This window comes from Triturus cristatus, chromosome 8, assembly GCF_964204655.1.
Source record: "Triturus cristatus chromosome 8, aTriCri1.1, whole genome shotgun sequence".
Classification (NCBI taxonomy): domain Eukaryota; kingdom Metazoa; phylum Chordata; class Amphibia; order Caudata; family Salamandridae; genus Triturus; species Triturus cristatus.
Window position 1 is genome coordinate 1,637,882,082 of NC_140591.1, and position 22,605 is coordinate 1,637,904,686.

Sequence of the window (22,605 nt, forward strand, 5' to 3'; positions counted from 1 at the left end):
GTCCCACTCCCATGAGGATGGATGTCCTTCCCCCACTGCATGACACACCACATGTGGGTGTGATGACAAATTACACATGCATACCCACCCCTGGCGGTGGCAGCACAATACACACACAGAGATCATGCAACCAGACGGTATACTCATGTTAAACCCTACTAAACTAAGAGAGCCAAAGGGAACACACACTGTCACGCACATCCCAGGACTGATAGGAATGTACAGGTGCTGTGGCAGCCAACAAGTTGTTGCCTCCCATGGAAGGAAAAGGGTGGAGTACCCACAGATACAATGCCCACAATTGTCAGTCAGGTGCCAAATACCCTGCAGAACAAGTAACACATGTGTGCTAGGCTGGGAGTACACACATGCATAGTGCGTAAAAGGGACCATGTCCACATGAAGCCATGGCAACATACTCCATACACAAGTACAGTGACTACCAAGGATGGCACAGACGATGCAGGCGGAGACATTGCTGAGCAGGCATGGCCAAAGTTGAAGGGATCCGTCACACACCCAGGATATGTAGACACAGCTCAGCACAACAATTGGGAAACACCCTGCAGGGAAGATGTCAGGTGCCACAGAGGAAGTAACACTCCTTAGGACAATGTCACCAAACAGTAAGAGCTTACATGACCAAAGATTATTTGCAGAGACCTTGTGATGGCACGCAGATACCAGGGTCCACCCCATGAGCAGCACACTACAACATTTCCCAGACACCTAACACATTATCACCACCCCAACTCAGAGAGCAGCAGCACCAACAGCAATACCAGAAAAGCATTTGTGTGCAAATGAAAAACAAAATGCTTTATTCAGCATGTCAAAAAAATAGAATTTAAATGTACACTATATACAAGGCCCATAGGCCAGTCCATATGCGAAGTCCTGGGGGGGACACATTGGGACGCGTCTCCCAAAGCTTGCCTGCACAGTTCACAGTTCCTGTTCATTCACAGGGGGGGCATCATGTGGGGGGGAAGGACCAGGCACTGCAGGGACAGGAGGGGCAAGGGTAGGTGTTGTGCGTGCAGGGACGGATGACTCCACCACAGGGGGTGGGGCAGCACCAAAGGTGGTGGTTAGGATGGCGCTGCACACCGTCGCAAGTTCTTCCAGTGTCTCCCCTGCACCCGAAGGAACCACAGGCCCCAAGGAGGGGGGGGGGTCAGAGGGATGGGTTGCAGCGCTACTGGGGGAGGTGGTGGACAGGGCGGGGGACTCAACTCCCCTGCCCGGGGACTTCCTCGCCCGCTTGCGGGGTGGTGTCACACTGGGGCTGAGGGACAGACTAGCCATGAAGGACTCTTTGTCTGACTGTTGGGCAGGGGAGCTAAGGGGAGTGGTTTTGGAGGAAGTGGGTCGTGAGGACTGCGGACTCCCACTGTGGCTGCGTGGCTGCCGTTTGCCCCCCGACCCAGTGGGTGTGCCTACTTCCCCCTGTGTGTGCGTGACAGGAGGTGTGCGCTTGCCCTTCCCTGTTGGTGTGCTGCCTGTGTCTGGTGGAGTGCGTGCATGGGGATGTCTGGGTGGCTTTGGACAGGCATGGGAGTGGGAAGTATGGATGGTGCAGGGGTAGGGGGGGACGGAGCGCTGCAGGAGACCCACTGCCGCTGTCAGTGACGAGTCCATGGACCTCAGCAACATCCGTTGGTCAGACATCGCTGCTGACATGCCCTCCATGTACGACACCATCTGTGTTAGCAGTCTGGTGTGGCCATGGAGGACATTCAGCAGCGATGTCTGACCAACCTGCAACTGCCGCAGAATGTCCACAGACTCGGCATTGAGGGCAGCAGGGGAGACAGGGGCAGGGGGGTGCGGTGCCTGGCACGACGGAGACATGTTGTCGCCTAGCACGGACAGAAGGGACCCGAGCAACTGGGAGGGCGGTGATGGGAATGGAGGGGGCGGCGAGAGATGTACTGCTGCTTTCAGCTGTCGGAGCAGCCTCAGCCCCCTCTGGGAGCTCAGCCTCGGACCCGTCAGCGTCATAGTCGGTGTTGGTACTAGACAGGTCCTCTGCCTGACTCCCCTCCCCCTCCGTGCCACTTGCTGCACCAGACTCCCCAGCACTGGTGGCACCGGTGCTGGATCCCTCCTCCACGTCTGTGCCGGTGTCTCCCTCTGTGTCCCCCGACGATGCTGTGGGCAAGGTGAAGAGACAGGAAATAATCAGACACCTGTATACATATGACACATGAGTCCAAACTAAATAGGTCACAGTGCATAGCATGAAAAGCATCATGAGTAACATCTACAATACTACGCACATATGTAGGCCCTGCACTACCCAGTTGGTTGACCCACCATGCCACTTGGAAACAATGGAGAGTATGACAGAACAGCAAATAACTTGATATTGAATTATACAGAGAAGCTAGTGTCTGTGGACAGTCGAGCACAGCATCTGGACCACACAGCGTTGCCAAAAATGGATGAGCAGGAACCATGTCTTTTAACTTTTGACACATGCTGCAAAGCACAAACATTAAACCCTGCACAACATGACTGGGTCAATGCATGTTGAGTGTCTGTTCAGAATATCATCACACACAGGCCAGACCTGGCAAGGAGACATAAGGTTTGGACATGTAGGCCTTGCCCGCACAAACCCCCCCTACCTGAGACAATGTGATTGAGACAGAGGAAGGACTTACACCTCTTAATCTGGGATTACAAAAATGGGCTTCATGAAATCCTAATTGCACTCTAACTACCCCTCGTGGGGCTGACCACACATATTATTGACAAACAACCATCATCAGATAGTTGTACAGAGACACACAGGCGCTGGCCAGTGTGAGTATGCACAAGCCACATTGGGTCACCCTGTACAGTGGACACATGTAGCACACTTTACGTAAATACAAATGAGGCCAGGGTACAATGCCACAGAGGCCAACCTATGCTGAATACAAAGAGAATGTCCACAGTGTTGGATGACACACATGATTCCTAGGAAAAGGTGTCTCAGGGGACTGTAGTGGCCACACTGCTCCATGGTCCTGGATAGATCTGACTGCAACAGGAGCAACCGTCCCCGCACTATGCATATCTCCCCCTCATGCACATCATGTCTGAGGCCACAACACCGGTCATGCATGCTGCAAGTCTGTTCATTTTAAGCCTCACACTCCTATGTTGAGACTCTGCATCAGTGCCAACAATCATGGACCCCCAAATGACTGAACTGGACAGGGCACAGGCAAGGTCCCAACACATGTCACAGACCACCCCCACACATGATGCTGCAAGCATTGGGCACTTGGATTAACTGCCATCCTAGATTACCTTGTGCAAGAGTGACTACACACAGACCAGGGGAAAACATGTCAAGGAGGGGAAGGGAGGACGAACAGCACCGGTTGACTTGGGGGAACAGGATATGCACTGCACATCTAAACCCTGGCAGTGTATCCAGGCGACTGAGCACTTCCAAAAGCTGGTGACACACAACAAACACAAATGTACCTACCCCCTCCTTGCTGCTGTTTCTCCTGTAGCCGCCTATCCATCTCTGGGAAGACCACCGCCAGGACACGCTTCATTTGGTGGGTCAGTCGCCGACGCCCGCCGTGGGGACGTGGTGGTGAGTCCTCCAGCAGGACCCGGGCGATCCTCCTGGTCCAGCACCGGATGTCCTGCCAGCGTTTCCTCACTTGGGGTAGGCGCCGACACCGACCCTCCACCGACCTCACGGCCCTGACGGCCCGCTTCTATATCTCCCCCTTGGCGTTGACGGCTACCTGTGAGGATGAAAAAGTGAGACAACATCAATACACCTGCTCCATGTCACAGAGACACACATTTGAACAATTTTGCTTGTTTGAACAGGGCATAGTATGCAGCCAACTCATTGCACCTTTGTCATAGGGACATTAGCCTCTGGGGAAGGCCAAATGCACTATGTGGCATTGAAAGTACACAGGTGGCATGAGGGGTGCAACACAATCAATGATTATGGCTCACACTGTGCATCACAAGCAACACCAGGAATATGGACAGCACCTCAAAGCAGTCACATGCCCCAGGCCACTGACGCAACCTCAGCAGAGTACACAGACACACACAGGCACAGATCATTCATCTGCCATTGGCAACAGCAGGTACAAACCTCACTCTGCACATGTGCCACTTGACTGTTGGGTGTCACAGGTGTGGGGCTAGCTCAGCACGTCAGACACACAGCACGGCTCCCTGCTTACATCAGATGGGTAGAGCATATGCATCCTCCATGCAGCTGGGGTGCAACACTCCAGATAGACACTCACTCACATGACAGGGGACTTACACACACACCAATGTCCAGGGGCCGTACACATCATTTGGACACTCTCACCACAGGTACACTCAACTCACACACATCTGTGGGTACAGTCACCTGTCACACTGGGGGGACCACAGAATCACATCAGGACTATAGAAATAACATTCCCAAGAGGATTAGCCAGGCTGAATGTGCCATGCACCATGCAGTGATAGTCACAGTAAGCACAATGCAAGTGAGGAGTGCAGATATGAACCACATCATGCTCTGCATGGGAGACATTAGGCATTCCCCCCCCCCCCGGGACACACCATGAACAACATTGCATGTCTGTCACACCTGGACACAATGCCAGAAGTGACAGACACAAAAAAGAGGCACAGTCAAAGCTAGTGGAGTCAGCACTCACCTGCTCCCCTGGTCTCCCATACAGGCTGGGGTACTGTGGGAGGATGACGTCCAGCAACGCCTCATTCTCCTCTTGGGTGAAAGGCTGGGCCCTCTCCACAGACCTGAACATGGTGCCAGAGGAAGCAGTGACAGCAGCAGTGGTGTGGAATGAAAGGTTGTGCAGGCATGTGCTCTCTCATGGGTCCTGGCTGCGTTATTTCTGCCTTGCTGGGCTGTTTCATTTACAGGAGTACAGAGTGATTGGTCAGTCTCATTTGCATCCTACGTTTCCTCCAATCCCTTTAAACCTACCCCAGTGAGGGCCTTTGGATGGTTCAAAATTTGAGCATGATGTCAAGTCAACAACCACTTTGCAACATAGTATATTGTCTCCAACTGACTTTTGCTGGCCACCTGATGAAAAAATTTGAACTGGAAACTCGGTCTCCATGACAACCAGCATGCATTTAGGCCCTTATACTTGTCCCTCATGTGTCCCCTATGTAATTTCAGTATCCACACACAGGTACGGTGCGTTCCACACGTACCCCTAGGGCACCACTACTCTAGTGATACGGTCTATACACGCGTGTGTAGGGTCCGTATCCCTATGGTAGTGTAGCCGTAAGCGTACGCCATAGTGATACGGTTCGTACACGCGTGTGTAGGGTTCGTATCCCTATGGTAGTGTTGCTGTAGGAGTATGCCATGGTGATATGGTCCATACACGCGTGTGTAGGGTTCGTATCCCTATGGTAGTGTTGCCGTAGGCGTACGCCATAGTGATACGGGTCGTACACGCGTGGGTAGGGTACGGACCCTACACACGCGAGTACAGACCGTATCACTATGGCGTACGCCTACGGCTACACTGCCATAGGGATACGGACCCTACACACGCGAGTATGGACCGTATCACTATGGCGTACGCCTACGGCTACACTACCATAGGGATACGGACCCTAAACACGCGTGTACGGACCGTATCACTATGGCGTATGCCTACGGCTACACTACCATAGGGATACGGATCCTACACACGCGAGTACGGACCGTATCACTATGGCGTACGCCTACGGCTACACTCCCATAGGGATACGAACCCTACACACGCGAGTACGGACCGTATCACTATGGCGTACACCTACGGCTATACTACCATAGGGATACAGACCCTACACACGCGTGTACGGACCGTATCTCTATGGCGTACACCTACGGCTACACTACCATAGGGATACGGACCCTACACACACATGTACGGACCGTATCACTATGGCGTACGCCTACGGCTACACTACCATAGGGATATGGACCAGTGTATAGCCGTACGTGTACTATGGTCGTACACGTACGTGTACACACTGCTCGTACACGTACGTGTGTACGGTCCGTACACACACACATGTACTCCTACCCAACCCCAAATAGTGATACGACCGTAGACACGCCCTCAGAGCGTGTGTACGGTGCGTTTCACAGCTTACTCTGGTGACAGGAGGCACACAGGAAAGGAATGGAGCTGTCATACTCGCACAAGGCTGGACATCAAGTCATTGTCAGTGCAGTCCTTCATGTCTCGGGCTTAGGTGTGTAAGGCAGTGATGTGGCACATGTCTCCTCATGTTTGAACCAAATAGATGTGTGATGAGCTGTGTACACATGTCATGTGTGATGGTGCACTATGTGGCACACTTCCCCTTCACACCTTTTAGATGTGTGCATGTAGTACAAACTTGTCGAGCACTGCATCACTGGCATGGCACAGTCACCAACACCCGCAACTGTCCCCTGATGCCAGGTACACTGATAATGACATCTGACATCTAACTACCAGCGTGGCACGATGTGACTATGTCATGTGTGTCATGTGTTCCCATGAGCTTGCTGTTGGTGTTCCGTCAACTGCATCTGCAGTTGCTGCATCCAACATGTGTCTGTGTAGATGGGCATGGCACACAATTACGCACACCAGGCCACATGTGGAATGAGACGTAATGTGTGTATGTATGCATCGAACATGGACTTGCGAGCTGAGGACATATCTGTGTAGTCTCAATGTATGTGTGATCAGTCTTGACATGTACCCCTTCATGGCAATGTGTGTTGTCTGTCCTTTTTCAATGACATGTGACCTGTGCGTCTAGTTTGCCGCCAGCTGTCTGTATGAGATAACATCCTTCTAATGCACATATGTGGATGTATGTCACTACTGTAATGTGTCTGGCTGTTCACTTACACTGGCCTACAGCTAGTTTCATGGCATGTCATGTTGACCTTGAGAATCCACGTTTGTAGCTGGCTCTTGGTAGGAGTATCACCTGGCTGGCATGCGTGTCCAGGATGTATTACACAGACCAGACTCTGTATGTAGCATATGTGTATTAGCTGTTGAACATGTGCTCAGTTCATTGACATTGGTGTTGTAATGTACTCACTCTTCGTTATCCCTTCCAAATTACTGCAGGGCACCGCCTCTCCCCCGACCAATGCCAGACTTGGGTGCCCTGAGGGAACGTGACTGCATACGACGCTACCGCTTCTCGCAACAGTTGATTGAGAACTTGACCGCAAAGCTGGCACCACACCTCCAACCGCTACACAGGTATCCTACTGCGCTGACACCCAAGATGAAGGTGATGGCAGCCCTACATTTTTTTGCCACTGGTACGTTTCAATTCACCATAGCTGATGTTGATGGCATGTCCCAGACCATGTTCAGCCGTGTCCTGCATGATGTTTTAGAAGCCATGTTGGTTCACCTGGATGAATTCATACATTTTCCAACTCGTGAGCAGTTGACAGGTTAATGTTAATGTTAGTGATTTATAGAGCGCACGTACGCCGCATTGGCTTCATGGCGCTAGCAGACAGCTTGGCAAGGCAGCGGAAGCTAATCCTGAATACACAACCAGGTTTTCAGGAGTTTCCTAAATGGAAGGAGGTCAGTGCACGTTCGGATCTCAAGAGGGAAGGAATTCCACAGCTTGGGAGCAAGAGTGGCAAACCTGCGACCTCCAAGACGAACCCTCTTGAAGTTCGGACTGGTAAGAAAAGAAAGGTGGGTGGATCTTAGGTGGCGAGTGGGGGAATACCTAAGTATGATGTTGTTAATGAATTCCGGGCTGGTACCGTGTAAAGCCTTAACCCCTTGAGTGCCCCGCCCTTTCCACGCCCTGTGCCGGGCGTTTCATTAGCGGGCGGGGCTCATGACGAGATAGTCTCGTCATGGGCACAGCGCAACCGCGGCCCATGACGAGACTATCTCGTCATGGGCACTCAAGGGGTTAAAAATAAGGCAACCGGTTTTAAAAACACAGCGTCGTGACACCGGAAGCCAGTGTAATTTCCTCAACAGAGGAGAGGCAGGTTGCCATTTAGGTAGGTGGTAAATCAGTCGGGCTGCCTGGTTTTGGACCAACTGAAGACGTTTGAACATATAATGGGGCATTCCCAAGTAGACCGAGTTGGAGTAGTCTAAGTGAGATAGTACAGTAGAAATCATAGCTTGGACCAGAGATTCATGAGTAAGAAAGCGATGAATTTTCCTGATTTTTCGCAGTTGGTAGAAGCATTTGGACACACTGCTCCAACCTGGGCTTTTAAGGATAGGCCGCTATCCAGAAGTACCCCCAGAATCTTGGCGGAGCTAGAGGGCATGGGAGGTGTACCGAGTGCAGGAGGCCAATATTGGGGGCCCCAATGCTTAAGGCTGTCCCCGGTAAGGACTATTTCAGTTTTCCCAGGATTTAGTTTCAGATGGTTCAGATCCATCCAAGTTTGGATGAACAGCATAGTATCCTGGAATTCCATGACGGAGTCATTAGAACCATCAACCCTGAGAAGGAGCTGCAGATCATCAGCATAATTAAGGACCAGTACCTTTCTCTTTTTCAGTGATTTAATCAGAGGGGACATGTAGATGTTAAATAAGTGTGGGGAGAGGGCCGAGCCCTGAGGCACCCCGCAAGTGGTAATGTGAGAGTCAGATGAAAATTGGCCGAAGCGCACTGCTTGAGAGCGGTCCTTCAAAAAAGAGAAAATCCAGCGTGCCGCTGTACCTGAGACTCCAGTCCCCCTGACACGGTCGACCAAGATGTTATGGTCGACCGTGTCAAAGGCCGCAGACAGATCCAGCAAGACCAGGGCTCGAGGACACCCTTCATCAGCGAAGTCACGTAGGCTGTCCATTGCTGACAGGATCACGGCTTCAGTAGAATGTGCGGGACGAAAACTGGCCTGATGGGAGTCCAGATGTTTGTACATCTTCAGAAAGTTGGAGAGGCATTTAGCTCCATAACCCTCCAATAATTTGGCCAAGAAAGGTAACAGGGATATGGGACGATAGTTGGCGAGGAGCGCCGGATCGGCTCCCAACTTTTTCAAGAGGGGGACCACTGTGGCTTTTTTAAAAGCTAAAGGAACTATGCCAGATGTAATAGATTTATTCAATAGGGCAAGGGCCGGGCCAGGATGGATCGCAAGGCACTCTTTAAGAATATGAGGTGGGCAGCAATCCGCAGGTGCACCTGATTTAGTTTCCATTAAAAGGGACTGGAAGGTCTCTTCGCTGATCGGAGGGAAACTGTTGAGGGTGCTGTTGTTACAATGATGAACCGGGGCATTCTGCTGGGGGGGATGAGACGGTATACTGCTTTTTATTAGGGTAATCTTATCAATGAAATAATCATTCAGGGAATCACATAATTCCTAGGAAGGAGCAGCCTTTCTTCGGGTGCGTTCAGGGTTGGAAAGATCATCTATTACTGAGAATATTATTTTAGAGCTATGATTAGACTTTAGGATGCGATCAGAAAAAAAAGCAGTTTTGGCTGTCAAAATGTTTTTCCTGTAATCTTTGTGCGCAATGATGTACTGAGATCTTTTTTCAGGAGAGTATTGTTGGCGCCATTGTCTCTCCAATTGACGTACAATCAATTTCTGTGCTTTAAGATCATCCGAAAACCATCTGTTTGTTTCAGTCCGACGCAATAATTTGACTCTTTATCACTGGCCTCAAGAAGCCACCTGGATACCTTATTTTCCAGGATGTTAACATCATAATGATGTAAAACTGGAGTGGAGTCTGCTAATGTATTAAAAAATTCTTATTTGTCAATGAGGTTCCATTTTCTAGCCATGCCTCCTTCCCGTACTTTAGTTTTCGGAGGGGCAGATCTCATGATTTGAAATTTCAGTAGATGGTGATCGGACCAAATACAAGGTAACACAGAAGGGGTGGTAATATTCAGGTTGGTAGCCCAAATTTGGTCCAGAATTCGGCCCTTAGAGTGAGTTGGGGAGGGGACAAGCTGAGATAGATTAAGGTTTTTAAGTAAGTCAGACATTTCTGCAGAGTGAGACCCTTCATTAGGGTCGCCATACCAATAATTGAAGTCTCCTACCAGGAGAACCCTAGCATGTTCAGTCACTAGCGTAGCTATCTGTTCACTAAGGGCCAGTGGGAAGGAAGGCCTCGGCTTAGGTGGTCTGTACAATAGGACACAGACCAGAGAATCATTAGCTGACTCCAGTTTAATCACGATGTTATCCATGTCTGTGAGAGATAGGCATGTCAGAGAGCAAAAAGTGAGGTCAGTGTGGATGATAGCAGCCACACCGCCACCTGATTTGCCCGGGCCTCTGTTAGCCGACATGATGTAGTAGTCAGGGGGAAGTGCAGCGAGTATATCCGGAGCAGAATCAGCGGTGAGCCATGTCTCGGTCAATAGCAGAACATCAGGTTTGCCCGTAGTCAGGAGTAGAAAAATATCCAACTGATGTTTCACCAAGGATCGGGTGTTAAGGTAGTAAATTGACAGAGGGACTGCTCTATGCATAGTCTGAATAAGGGGGTGCGAATTATAGGCCATGGTAGGCAGAAGCTCCGGAAAACTATTACGTGCAGTGAGTAAATTATTGGCAATTAGAATAGAAGAGACCTTACTAGCAGGTTGGCCATACATGTTATGCATCGCCTTCAGTGTCTCAGGTGAATAGGTTATGGTCCGACCGAAGTGGCTGGCCCCTGGGTCCGGAGGGGCGTGGACGGGCGCAGACGGGCTTGCCTTTAGCGCGCCTTCAGTGCGCTGTCGGCGTGCCAGCTGCGCGCGTCCGCTGCGCGTGCGCGATGGCATCTGCAATTTATCCCCCCGGCCTCTGTGAGTCTACAACGCTGTCCGGGCCCTCACCCAATATGGCTGCCAAAGTGAGCGTAGGCGTCTACCTCCGTCTCCAAACACCGCGAAGAGCGATGCGGGATCCGACTCTAAGGTCGAACAGCGAATGCTGCGTGAGGTGAGCCCAGGTGAGTGCAAGTTAAACAAGCATTTGCAATGCAATAGGTCTCGCATTTGCAAGAGTTGGAGCTATTGGCATTGTAAATGACAATGCCTTTTATTTATGCGCCTTGAGACCCTCGCGGGTGAGTAGCGCGCTCTATAAATGTTCCTGATTGATTGATTGATTGATATGCATTTCAGAACCTGCAAGCTGTGTGTAAACAAGCTCTTTGTACAACAAATGAATAAAAGGCATTGTCATTTACAATGCCAATAGCTGCTATTGGCATTGTAAATGACTATGCCTTTTATTTATTTGTTTTGAAAACCTGCATGAGTTCACGGAAGAGTAATATTGACAGGAGTAGTATTAATGATAATTTCGTATTATATACAACGCTATTACAGTCCCTAAGCGCTATAAATAATAATAGCTGCTGTGCCTCTGACCCAAGTTAAAGATACTCAATACCACAAAGAACTCTAAAAGGTAAGTCCTTCACTGCAGCTGGCGTTTTTCTGGCAGCCTGCTATCACGCATCAACTCCGCTCAAGAAGGAGCACAGCACAGACTAAGGGGCAGATTTACAAGCCCCTTGCCTCATTTACGCCGCCGTTTAGCGGCGGCGTAAATCCTTCGCCATGGTGCGGGGTACTTACAACGTGATGCATCTGGGGGATGCGTCACATTGTAAAGCCCTGCGCCACATGTAGCCCTGCGCAGGAGGGGGGGCGTTCTGGCGCAGGAACGCCTCCTAAAAGTGGCTGAGTGAAATCTACACTCAGTGACTTTTAGGCCCATGCTGCATCAAAACCCTGCGCCTGCCTGAAGCAGGCGTAAGGATTGACGCAGCATTAACAAGATAGGGCCCCCCAGACCATTGCTGGAGCTGTGTCGCGGTTGCTACGCAACTCCAGCAATGCGCCACTTTTACGGCACAGATGCGTCACGCATCTGTGCCGTTTTTGCCCCATGGTGCGCCGCATTGTAAATGCGGCGAATCCATGGTGGCGGAGCTGTGGCACACAATAACTGGCCCATCCCTGCTGATATGCAGGGATGCGTCCGTTATTGTAAATCTGTCCCTCTGTGCTCATTCATTACTTGGCCTCTCGCTGACACTTAGCTGATCAACTCAACAGAGCGGGCTCGACTCTGGGATTGAGTCCGATGTTGCACAAGAGAGCAGTGAATAACTCTAAATGAAATGATCCCGCATCTGCCGCAGATCAGTGAGCTTGCTTTCCTATGAAGGTTGATCAAAGACTTGTTACTTAAAGGCTGTCAGACAGGTCTGTTTATGATGAGGGAGTGCTAAGAGACTGTCAGTGTGCCTGGGGAGCTCTTCAGTCTCCTCGGTCGCAGTTCCTGACCCTACTCACTTAGGCGCTTACCTCCTTTGAGGGGTCCCCTTGTAGGTGGGTGTCCGATCTGCTATGGGCCAGCGAGAAATTAACTGCTAGACGCCACTTACGATGACTGAAGTGCTGTGCTCTAACTAGTCAGTAAGAGATGCTAAGGCTGATTATGGGGAGATGGGGAGCAGTGTTCATAAGTGATGAGGAAGGGGGTGCATATCTGATCAGGTAGTGGTGGAAGTCGCTGCTAGAGTACAGTGTACATGAAATGAGTGTACAACTCCTTATTTACTATCGAGAGACTACTAACAAAAGCAAATTTTAGCAGAGGACACAGTGTCCTACTAATATAATCAGTGCAAATCCATAAGTGACTAAATATGTTGTGGTCTTTGCGTCCAGTACCACACGCGCACTTGTGCGGGTGCCACCGGAGAACATTAATGAGCTAGTGCTCGGAAGGCATTGCAACGGTCATGAGTGGAAAAATAAATCAGATTAAAAGAAAAAAAGTAAGTGTTTCATCTGATCTATTAGAGTAAACGAAAAAAAAATAGAAAAGCACAATTTTATTAAACGAGCTGCAGATGCCGGGGATTGAACCCAGGACCTCTTACATGCGCTCTATCACTGAGCTACATCCCCAGATAGATAACTGTCCTTCTACCATTTCCTTGAAGACAGAGGGCATACATGCTCGTCAGTGTTTGACGTAGTATGCATCGAAAGTGAATTCTAACGTAAAATGTGTACGATAGTACCAACCCCTACATTTTTATGTGGTCTCACCGCATGTTCTGAGTTTGTTTTTGACTGTATTTTTGTGCACTGCCTCTCAATTTCCATATTTTTGGGGTTTCTGTATTTTTAGAGATTTTGGAATAAAAAAAAAATATAGAAACTGAGTTGTCTAATATTATTGTGTGAGTGATCGAGAAATGGTGAAACCAGACATGGTAGTGTCTTTTTATCCGGCCAGCGATCGTTATTCAATTCTACTAATTTCTTTAGCCATTATCAGCTCCAATTCAGCTGTATGGATATCAGTTTCGGTCTATACATCTATGAATGTTATTATTATCAATAATACATTCAGTAATAATAATATATGGCTATGGGCTATGTAGAACGTCACCCAGAAATATACATAAATTATCATCCATTTTACGTAGCAAAAGAAGCGGAGATGCCAGGGAATCGAACCCGGGGCTTCATGCATGCTCCGCATGCACTCTACCACTGAGCTACAGCCCCTTAGATGAATAGTGGTTGTACCGGAAGAGGATCATCTGTCTCACCCACATCTTCCGCTGTGAGTGGCGTGAAAGATTGTAAGTGATGGTCATCGTGCCCTCACAGAGGCCCCTCACTGCCAACAGCATTTCCACGCACTTTATCTCTTTTTAATTGTAACACAAACAACTATTTAGCAAACAGCATGCAGTGTGCTGGGCCATTTTGGGAAACTTAGCAAAATATTTTAAATGTGAAAGCACTGTTTATCTCTTTCCAATTTCGACGCCTCATCAAGGGTAGTAAGCGTTATATAAATGCAATTATTAATGCATGCTTGCTACAGTGCTTGTTATTAAACCTAATGTTTTCAAAATGTTCAGCCATTTATTGTTTTTGTATGTTTTATCATCACCGCATTCATGTGTCTTCGCAAATTAGATGAACAAAGGTATACCACAATGGTCTAGTTTGATTACTCGCTGTGTCCTCATATATATCTTGGAAAATGCAATTTTCTCTGGAGTAGCTCTTTTGTCGATGACGTAATATGTAAATATTCCACTTTATAGACAGGCATTCATTGGACTCCTTATTTTCTTACAAATCGGCTCCTACGATTGACGAGAATAGCTCACACCATTGACCATATTATCAATGCAATAAAATACGGAGAGAAAAGGAATATACTTTGCTATGGTATACCAAATATTTGTCTAGAAGGAGTGTAGTTGCCAGTACGTGCAACATAAGAGAGAGCTATTAACAGTTGACCAAAAATAAATAAAGTTAAGTTTAAAATGGAAATCAGCAAAATATTTCCCCCGTGATTATATTTGGTTCTGCTCATGTCTCCCCTTTAATCATTGTTTGATTCAAGGTCAGCAGCCGACTGAAGTTATCTCTAAATCTTTCATTGATTTTCTCAGATGTTTTTCTCTGCTGTGGCTAATCTAGCCAATTACACCCCTAGCAGCTCAGCAGGCATGCTGAATCAGTGAGGCCCTTGTTGAATTGCATTCCCAGCTCGCTGTTTATCACAGCGCTGCACCAATCCTCAGAGACGCTTTCTGATTCCAGAGCTGAAGTTGCATTCCTGTAACATCTGTTACTGGGTAGGAACCACATATGGAATCGTACGGAGACCTCACTGTCGAAGCTTAATCACACCCATTTTAGCAGGCTGTCAGGAAACCCCAATTGCAGGACACTGTCAAAGAAAGCACAAACCTGCCGTTAAGACGGAAAACATTATACTATTGTGAACTATCTCGGAGGCATCCTTAATACAGCGCACAAGTAAAACAAGGCGAGGAGGGAGAAGAGGGGGGCCACGCCCCCAACCACAACCGGAGCTTACATTTGCCGGCAGGGTCTCACACGTCACTCAGGGAGGGGTAAACAACAGATGGCACACTGCAGGCAATTAAGTGCCAGGAAGCGGAGGAAAACTGTAGTTAGGCGCCGCTGCCTCGGGACTACAAGGAAGTTACCATCGGAGCAACAGCCAACAGAAAGCAAGAAAACAACAGCAATGCCAGATTTAAACCAATCGCAAGGGGCAGGAGAAATCACACAAACTTGAAGCCAACATAGAGATTACTTTAAGTCTCGCTGAGACAGCGCATGCAGCGCATGCGCTGCCTAACACGAGACCTAAAAAGAAGTTATGCGAAGCAATATTCAAGAGAAATAACAAAGTATTAAAAACCTCCCTGCTTCCGCCTCAGGAGTCAGTCTGGGCGCCAAGGGTGAGTTCTATGCCCTGGGAGGGATGCCCCATGTCATTGAGTATATTGATGGGACACATGTGGCTTTGGTACCACCACAGGCACAGGAGGTAGCCTATCGAAACCGTAAACATTATCACTCCATTAATGCCCTTTTGGTGTGTCTTGCTAACATGCTGACTTCCCATGTCTGTGCACGTTTTCCAGGGTTAGCACACAATGCCTACATCATGAGGCGTAGCAGGGTGCCCGAAATGATGCTGCAGCTGCGCAACGAACGAGCATGTCTTGTTGGTGGGTAGACTCTGTTAGTCCTGTATTTAGCGGTATCTTTGTATCTTACAGCTTCTCCTGACCCACTTCTGTACATGATGTTTCCTTGTAGGGGACTCTGGCTATCCCAACATGCCATGGCTGATGACGCCTCTCCGCAACCCCAGAATGGCTGCTGATCACCGTTACAACAACGCCCATGGGCAGACCAGGCGAGTGATTGAGAGGACGTTTGGCCTCCTGAAGAGCCGATTCCGGTGCCTCCACAAGACAGGCAGGTTCCTCCGATATGCACCGGTGAAGGTCTGCAAAATCTTCCTCATGTGCTGCATGCTGCACAACATGGCAGTGGAGAAAGCCGTGCCACTCATCCTGGATCCGGATGAGCAGGAACATCCACCCGTGGAGGATGAAGGGCTTGGTCACGAGGCAAGTGATGAGGAGGAGGAGGAGGAGGACATCCGGAGTCAGCTCATACGCAACTTCTTCTGCTGATGGTGAGTCCCTGGGTCTGAATGTGCATGCATGGAGCCTTGTGTGGTATGTGTTGCAATGTGTGTGTCCATCTGCATGTATGCTAAGTGACTTAGAGGTGTGTTCTGATGTGTCACTCGAGTGATGATGTAATTCCACAAATTGTAGCTGAGACACTCAATTTTCAACTAGCATGGTGACAACCTTATACATGTAGAGTAACTACCCATGCATGCGGATGACCATCTTTTAGCTGACTTCTTGTGTGTCTCTCATCCCTGGTAGTTGTGCATGCTGTCTGCTGGTGGCATCGTTGGGCTCCTGCTATTCCTCATGAGTATAGCAACGTGTGCAGAATCAGCGTTACATGCACGGACATGGTGAAAAGTCTCCTTTGGGTAAGGATTGCAGCACGGCATTTTGGGTGTGGTAGTTGTTTAGAACGTGTGTGCACTGCTCCTGTGCATGTTTTGTTACTATGCATAGATGTCAACTCACCATGGGGCACATGACATGTAGCATGACTCACATGAATTGATAGTCACACTTGGTGACAGTCATCTGTAATGGGATTGTGGATTGTGATGAAGGCATCACTGTGTGTAAAACTTCCCTCGGAAACATACGGGATGCTACGGGTTGACATAGTGTGGGACATCCCCATATGAGGCTCAATGGGGAATAGCAGCCTCTCCGTGTGCAGCAGGGGGTGTTTGGCTCAAACCCGTCACTTGTGTGCCAGTTCAATGGATTTACAGCATCTGTGATGCAAAGGGGGGTGCCAGTGTAGGTCCCACATGTTAATCCATATGGCCTGTGCGTCTGTTCATATTGATGCTTTTGCCTAGGTGCGAGCCTGAATAATAAAGGTGTTCCTCACCATCCAAGGTGCCTCATCTCTGTCGATGCAGGTCTCTTGCCACTGTGCATGCGGCATCTCTGGCATAGTTGTCAGAGATTGTGAATATGAGTATGTGTAGATTAGCAACATGCATGCTGTTCTTCATGGATTTTATTCTCTATTGTGCATGAAGTCCATGGCTGTGTATGTATTTTGGCATCTCTGTCCCCACAACGGGCACTCAACACCTGCTGAGGGTGTGTTTCCTGTGCGCAGCTCGGCCTTCAGTTTCCTGATCCGGTGTCAGTCATCTTTGGTGATTGTGCATCCATTGTCTCTGTGTGTGCCATGGTGAACCGGACCCTCCTTCCTTTACATGCACCTCTTGCAGTTGTCCTTTCTGACATCCTTGTCTTTGTGTACAACTTGTGGCATGGTTTCCAGGACATGCCGCCTGCTGCTGCAGGCCCTGCAGCAAGGGCACACGAAGTTTCCAGATTTGGCAACACACACGCCTCTAAGATGCTCCTCCCTTCCTCCCTCCACCCATTCATTTGGGTGTCATCAGCTTGTCTGTGACACAGTTGCGGCCATGCGGTGGCAAAGGCTGGACCGTCTGCACATGCTACGTGCACATTGCACGAGCCTCATGTCCTTGCATGAGCCACATCACACTACAGCATGATGTTGCAGCCCCCCTCCAAGCAATGTCCATCCAAAACATCTGTGGCCTGCACTCAGGCATGCACTAAGCACCCACACAACACCTTTGCATGATGAGTGTGCAACTCCAACTGCCTACACAGCGCTGCCACGCCTTCCAGGGCCTGTCACACCAACCAGGTCATGTCCCTCCTACTCCCCACCAGCTATGTACCCCAGCAAGGACATGGGAGTGGGACTCAAGGCCTCTGCATGTAGTATGGTGTTGTTGTCTGCCACATGGCACAGGTATCATCTCTCAGCATGTCATTCTACAATGTGTCCAGGATCCCCCTCTACACCAACACATGCGCACAGCATCTCATCATCATCTTGTGTGCCATTGACAGCCAGGTGCTCCTCACCCTCCCCAAAGACACATACCTTGCCAGTTCTCATATTCAATAATGCATGAGATCCATTGGCAGATGGCTGAACATCAGCCACCTGAGGCTGGACGTGTACAGGACTGAGGTCATCATCTGCAGATTGTCCCCTTACAGCTGGCTCAACTGCTTGTGTCCCACCCGCAAGAGCCCTGCACAAGCACCCAGTGGCAACGCACACAAGCTGGTGTGCATCATGAATTGCTTGCTCACATTTGCAATGCTGATCACCAGCATCTGTACCTCAGGCTGCAACACCCCCTGCATTATGCACATGATCCCCAGATCGATCCACCTCAAGGCAAGACAGGCCATCCCCCAGGTCCACTACGACATCCGTGTCGAATCCTGCCCTGCCCTCTACGGAGCAAGTACATTACAACTCCCATGAAACTTGTCCACATCCAGGGTGCATCTGCACAGCTCAGATTCAACATCCGGCGCCCCAGCCACATCACCGTCCAGCAGAGATAGCTGCAATGGATCACTGTCTGCTGCAGGATGACCTTCACAATCCACACCCACACTCAGGAGGCAGGCCACGACCACGACCCCAAACCAACCTTGTAGCACTGTCATCCAAGACCCCATTGGGCCATCTCCGTGCATCCAACCTTGGCCTGGCCACCATTCTCCACATCCACCTTACTCCAGCATGCAGGACATAGTTCTCCCACCTGGCAAAACATACCTGGGACTCCCTCCCCAGGAAACTCCACATGAGGCATGACCTCTGCGCCTTAATGATACTCTTCAAAATAGGTCTGTTCGCACAGTTTTGCAAGCCCACCCTCAGCAGGTTGAGCCCATCACGGGTGAGTATTGTGCTCCATGTCTGTATTGAATGATGCATTTTGACCCATGTGTGTCCTGTGCCAGACTCAGATCCCAGGGTATGGATGGGCGGAGTTACTTCAACATTTAGGCATAGTTTGACATTTCCACACACACATGTTGTGGACTAATGCTAAATGAATGCAACATCTCATGACTTAAAGAAACTTTTATTTGTGGTGGGGTACGTGTTTTGGTCGATGAAAAGAGGTGCTCGCCGGGTGTCTAGAATCCAAAGTTCACAGGGGGAGTTGGTATCCTTGGCATTGGAAGTCATCAGAGTCCAGACCACAGTGTTGGTCATCATTGGTCAGACTGTGACCAGCAAGTCCATGTGGCAGAGAATGTCATTGAATTAGGTGCTGCTGTTGCGCCAGAGGGCCAGGTGCCAGGCCAGGTGACCTGGGAGATGTGGATGGTCCGCTGACTCTCCCGGTCTTTTCCATGGACGACCCACCTTCCTGGGGGGACCCTCAGATGCAGGCCTTGACGATGTTTGTGATGCTCCGTCGGACAAATCCTCCTCCTCCTCCCTCCCTGTGGCTGGTGGTGGTCTTCGCCTGGTGGCACAGGGAGGGTTGCCCATGTTGTCGGCAATCCGACGGAGTGAACGGCTCATGTCCGTTTGCACCGCCAGGAGCTCAGCCAGTCTTGCCTCCATCCGTCCTTGGTGTTGTCGTTGACTGGCATGTTGCTCGGCCTGCAGGTTCTTCATCTTTGTCGAGGGTCCCCTTGATGTCTGTGAGGGTGTCCACTACCTGGCTGATGCCCCTGGTGTCACGCCGGTATGTGTCCAGGATGCTGCGTATGTGTGACATACCGGTTCCCTCAGCTGCCTGGTCAGGTTCTTGCCTCCGCCGTCCTCCACTCCCACCACCCCTGCCCAAACGAGCCTGGCCTGCCGTTGTGGGCACATCGAGTCTCCGGGACCCCTGAGGGATGGCATTTGTGGGGTTGCCTGCCTCCTCCTGGGTGCCCGGAGAACCTTGTCCCTCCTGGTCAGACTGGCTGTGTTGTTCAGTGCGAGCAGGGCTCCTGGGTGTTTCCTGGGATGTGGCAGGAATGGGGGTGGTGGTTGGCACAGATGTACCTGATGCAGGTGCTGTAGGGGCTTGGGCACCAGAGGGGCCAGGTTGGTCGGGGTCATCCACGGAGTGGTGAGAGTCGTCGCTGCCGGTGGGATCATCTTCACGCCGAGCCTGGGCCTGTATTTCTTCCCCCCCAGTGTTGAGGGGAGATCCATGACGTTGCCCTGTGTGTGAGAGAGAGACAATGTTAATGGTGTTTCATGCGACATCCGTGTTTCATCCATATTCAAGTTGGCACAGTTCCTCCAGGTAGTTGGATATGCCTATCATTCCTCTCAATGTACACTTGTGGATGGGTATGTTGCGGGGGACAGTTTGATATGTTCTCCTGAGTCTTTGGCCTGTCGAAGTAATGCTAGGCTGCTTATTTGGCAATGGATTGGTCTTGTTGTGTCACATGTCCATTGTGGGAGTGGCAAAATCCGTTGCCTGCCCCAGGGCTGTGTGCTTGTGTAAGGGGGGGTGTGACCGGGCATGCTGTTGGGTGTAGTGTGATTTGGCATTGTGTCTCCCAGGTGATGTGTCTGTCCCCTCATGGTGCATGCTGGCATGACAGTGAGTGTGAGTTCCTGTGCTAGGTAGGTGGCATGTGGAGTTGGTGTTTGAGTGTACAGTGGTCACAGGAGGGCCTTGTGCTGTCTACAGCAGGGCCAAGTGTCAGCTACCTTGTCAGTACTTGGCCAGTCCCTGTGCATTGAGCATGGTGCATGGGTATGTCCCTAGGCCATATGGGCTGAGGGCATTGGTGTCTACTTCTGAGTTGCACAATGTGTTTTGTGAGCCCCACCCTCGCAGCATCGCAGACATCCAGTCTTGTGTTTGTGTTTCGTGTAGCATGTGACTTGGCATGGCCTTGCTTAGTGAATGGGGCATGGACCTCATAGTGGCATGTGCGTGGTTTTTGAGTGTGGTTGTGTCCGGTGAGGGCTTAGGGGTAGTTGCGTGCATTAGTTGTAGTTGGGGTGTGGATGCCGTTCCCCCCATGTAATGTGAGTTGTTTGTGTACTCACCAGGCTCTGCGACTCCTTCAAGTGCGTGTACTCCCACCGGTGGAAGCGTGGCCATCACCTTCTCCTCCCAGGGATGGTAATGTACCGGTCTGCGGGGCAGCCCACCTTCAGTGATGTTACTCTGGGCATGTTCTTCGTTCATTTTTCGCTTGACTGCCCTGCACAGATCGTACCACCTGGCTTGGCATTCATGCCTGGTCCTTCTGATGGGTGCAACAGCATTGACCCGATCGACGATCCTCTGACACATGGCTGATTTCTCAGCTATTCTGGTCTGTCTGACCAATGTTCCAAAGAGCTGTGGCTCGACTCTGATGACTTCGTTGACAAGGATGTCCAGCTCGTCCCTTGTGAACTTTGGATTCTTGTCTGTGGGCATGGTGTGGGGTTTGGGTGTGGATGTATGTGGGTGTGGATGTGACGGTGTGGGTGTGAATGTGATGAGGGGGTGTTTGTGAAGGTGGTTGTGTGAAGGTGTGTAAGTTTAAGGTGTAGTTAAGGTGTAAGTAAGGTGCAGTTGTTTGTCTGTGGGGTCTGGCAGCAGTGGGTCTGTTGCAAAGGCTCATGGTTTGTGTGTGTGGGCCCTTTTTATTGGTCCATTTGTGGGTGTGGCTGTGTTTGAACTTTGGGTGGGTGTGTTATAAGAGGTGGTTGTGGTTTGGCCCTCTGTTTGCCTGTCTGGATGTGGCAGGTCAGTGTTTTCGATGTATTTTGGCTTGTAGGCGTGTTTTGTGGTGTTGTGCGATTCAAATTGACCCTCCTTGTGGTGTTTTACAGTGTCCTGGTTCAGTACGAGTTGTTTTCGCGTATGTAAGGTGCGTACATACGCTATGTTGTTGTACAGTGATCACATATGCAATGGTGTAGTACGATTTGTACATATGTGATGCTGGGTGAGGGTGCTGGTGTACGGGCCTGGGGTACGGTGCGTACGGGCACGGGCATGGTGTAGGGGCCTGGGGTAAGGTGCGTACAGGCATGGCCATGGTGTAGGGGCCTGGGGTATGGTGCGTACAGGCACTGGCATGGTGTAGGGGCCTGGGGTACGGTGTGTACAGGCACGGGCATGGTGTACGGGCCTGGGGTAGGGTGCGTACAGGCACGGGGATGGGGTACGGTGTTGGGGTACAGTGCATACAGGCACGGGCATGGTGTAGGGGCCTGGGGTACAGTGCGTACAGGCACGGGCATGGTGTACGGGCCTGGGGTAGGGTGCGTACAGGCACGGCTCTGGGGTACGGTGTTGGGGTACGGTGCGTAGAGGCACGGGCATGGTGTAGGGCCATGGGGTACGGTGCGTACAGGCACGGGCATGGTGTACGGGCTTGGGGTACAGTGCGTACAGGCACGGGGATGGGGTACAGGCCTTGGGTAGGGTGCGTACAGGCACGGCTCTGGGGTACGGTGTTGGGGTACGGTGCGTACAGGCACGGGCATGGTGTACGGGCCTGGGGTACGGTGCGTACAGGCACGGTGATGGGGTACGGTGTTGGGGTAGGTTGCGTACAGGCATGGGCATGGTGTAGGGGCATGGGGTACGGTGCGTACAGGCATGGGCATGGTGTACGGGCCTGGGGTACGGTGCATACAGGCACGGGGATGGGGTACGGGGCTGTGGTACGGAGGTGGGGTACGGCACGTACACATATGGGGGCTGGGGTCCAGTGTGGACATGGGGGGTACGGTGCTGACATACGGGGGTACGGTGCTGACATATGCGGGGGA

General features: G+C 50.6%; 1 protein-coding gene across 1 annotated transcript in view; it reads left to right on the forward strand.

Annotated features, from left to right (window-relative positions):
• Nucleotides 1–7,526: 7,526 nt before the first annotated feature.
• LOC146808472 (transient receptor potential cation channel subfamily M member 2-like) overlaps nucleotides 7,527–22,605 on the forward strand; it is a 2,315,843-nt gene continuing 2,300,764 nt past the window's right edge. Inside the window, exon 1 of the mRNA XM_085623958.1 lies at nucleotides 7,527–7,730. Within this exon, the coding sequence (XP_085480084.1) occupies nucleotides 7,527–7,730 (204 nt within the window). The remainder of the gene's footprint in view (nucleotides 7,731–22,605) is intronic.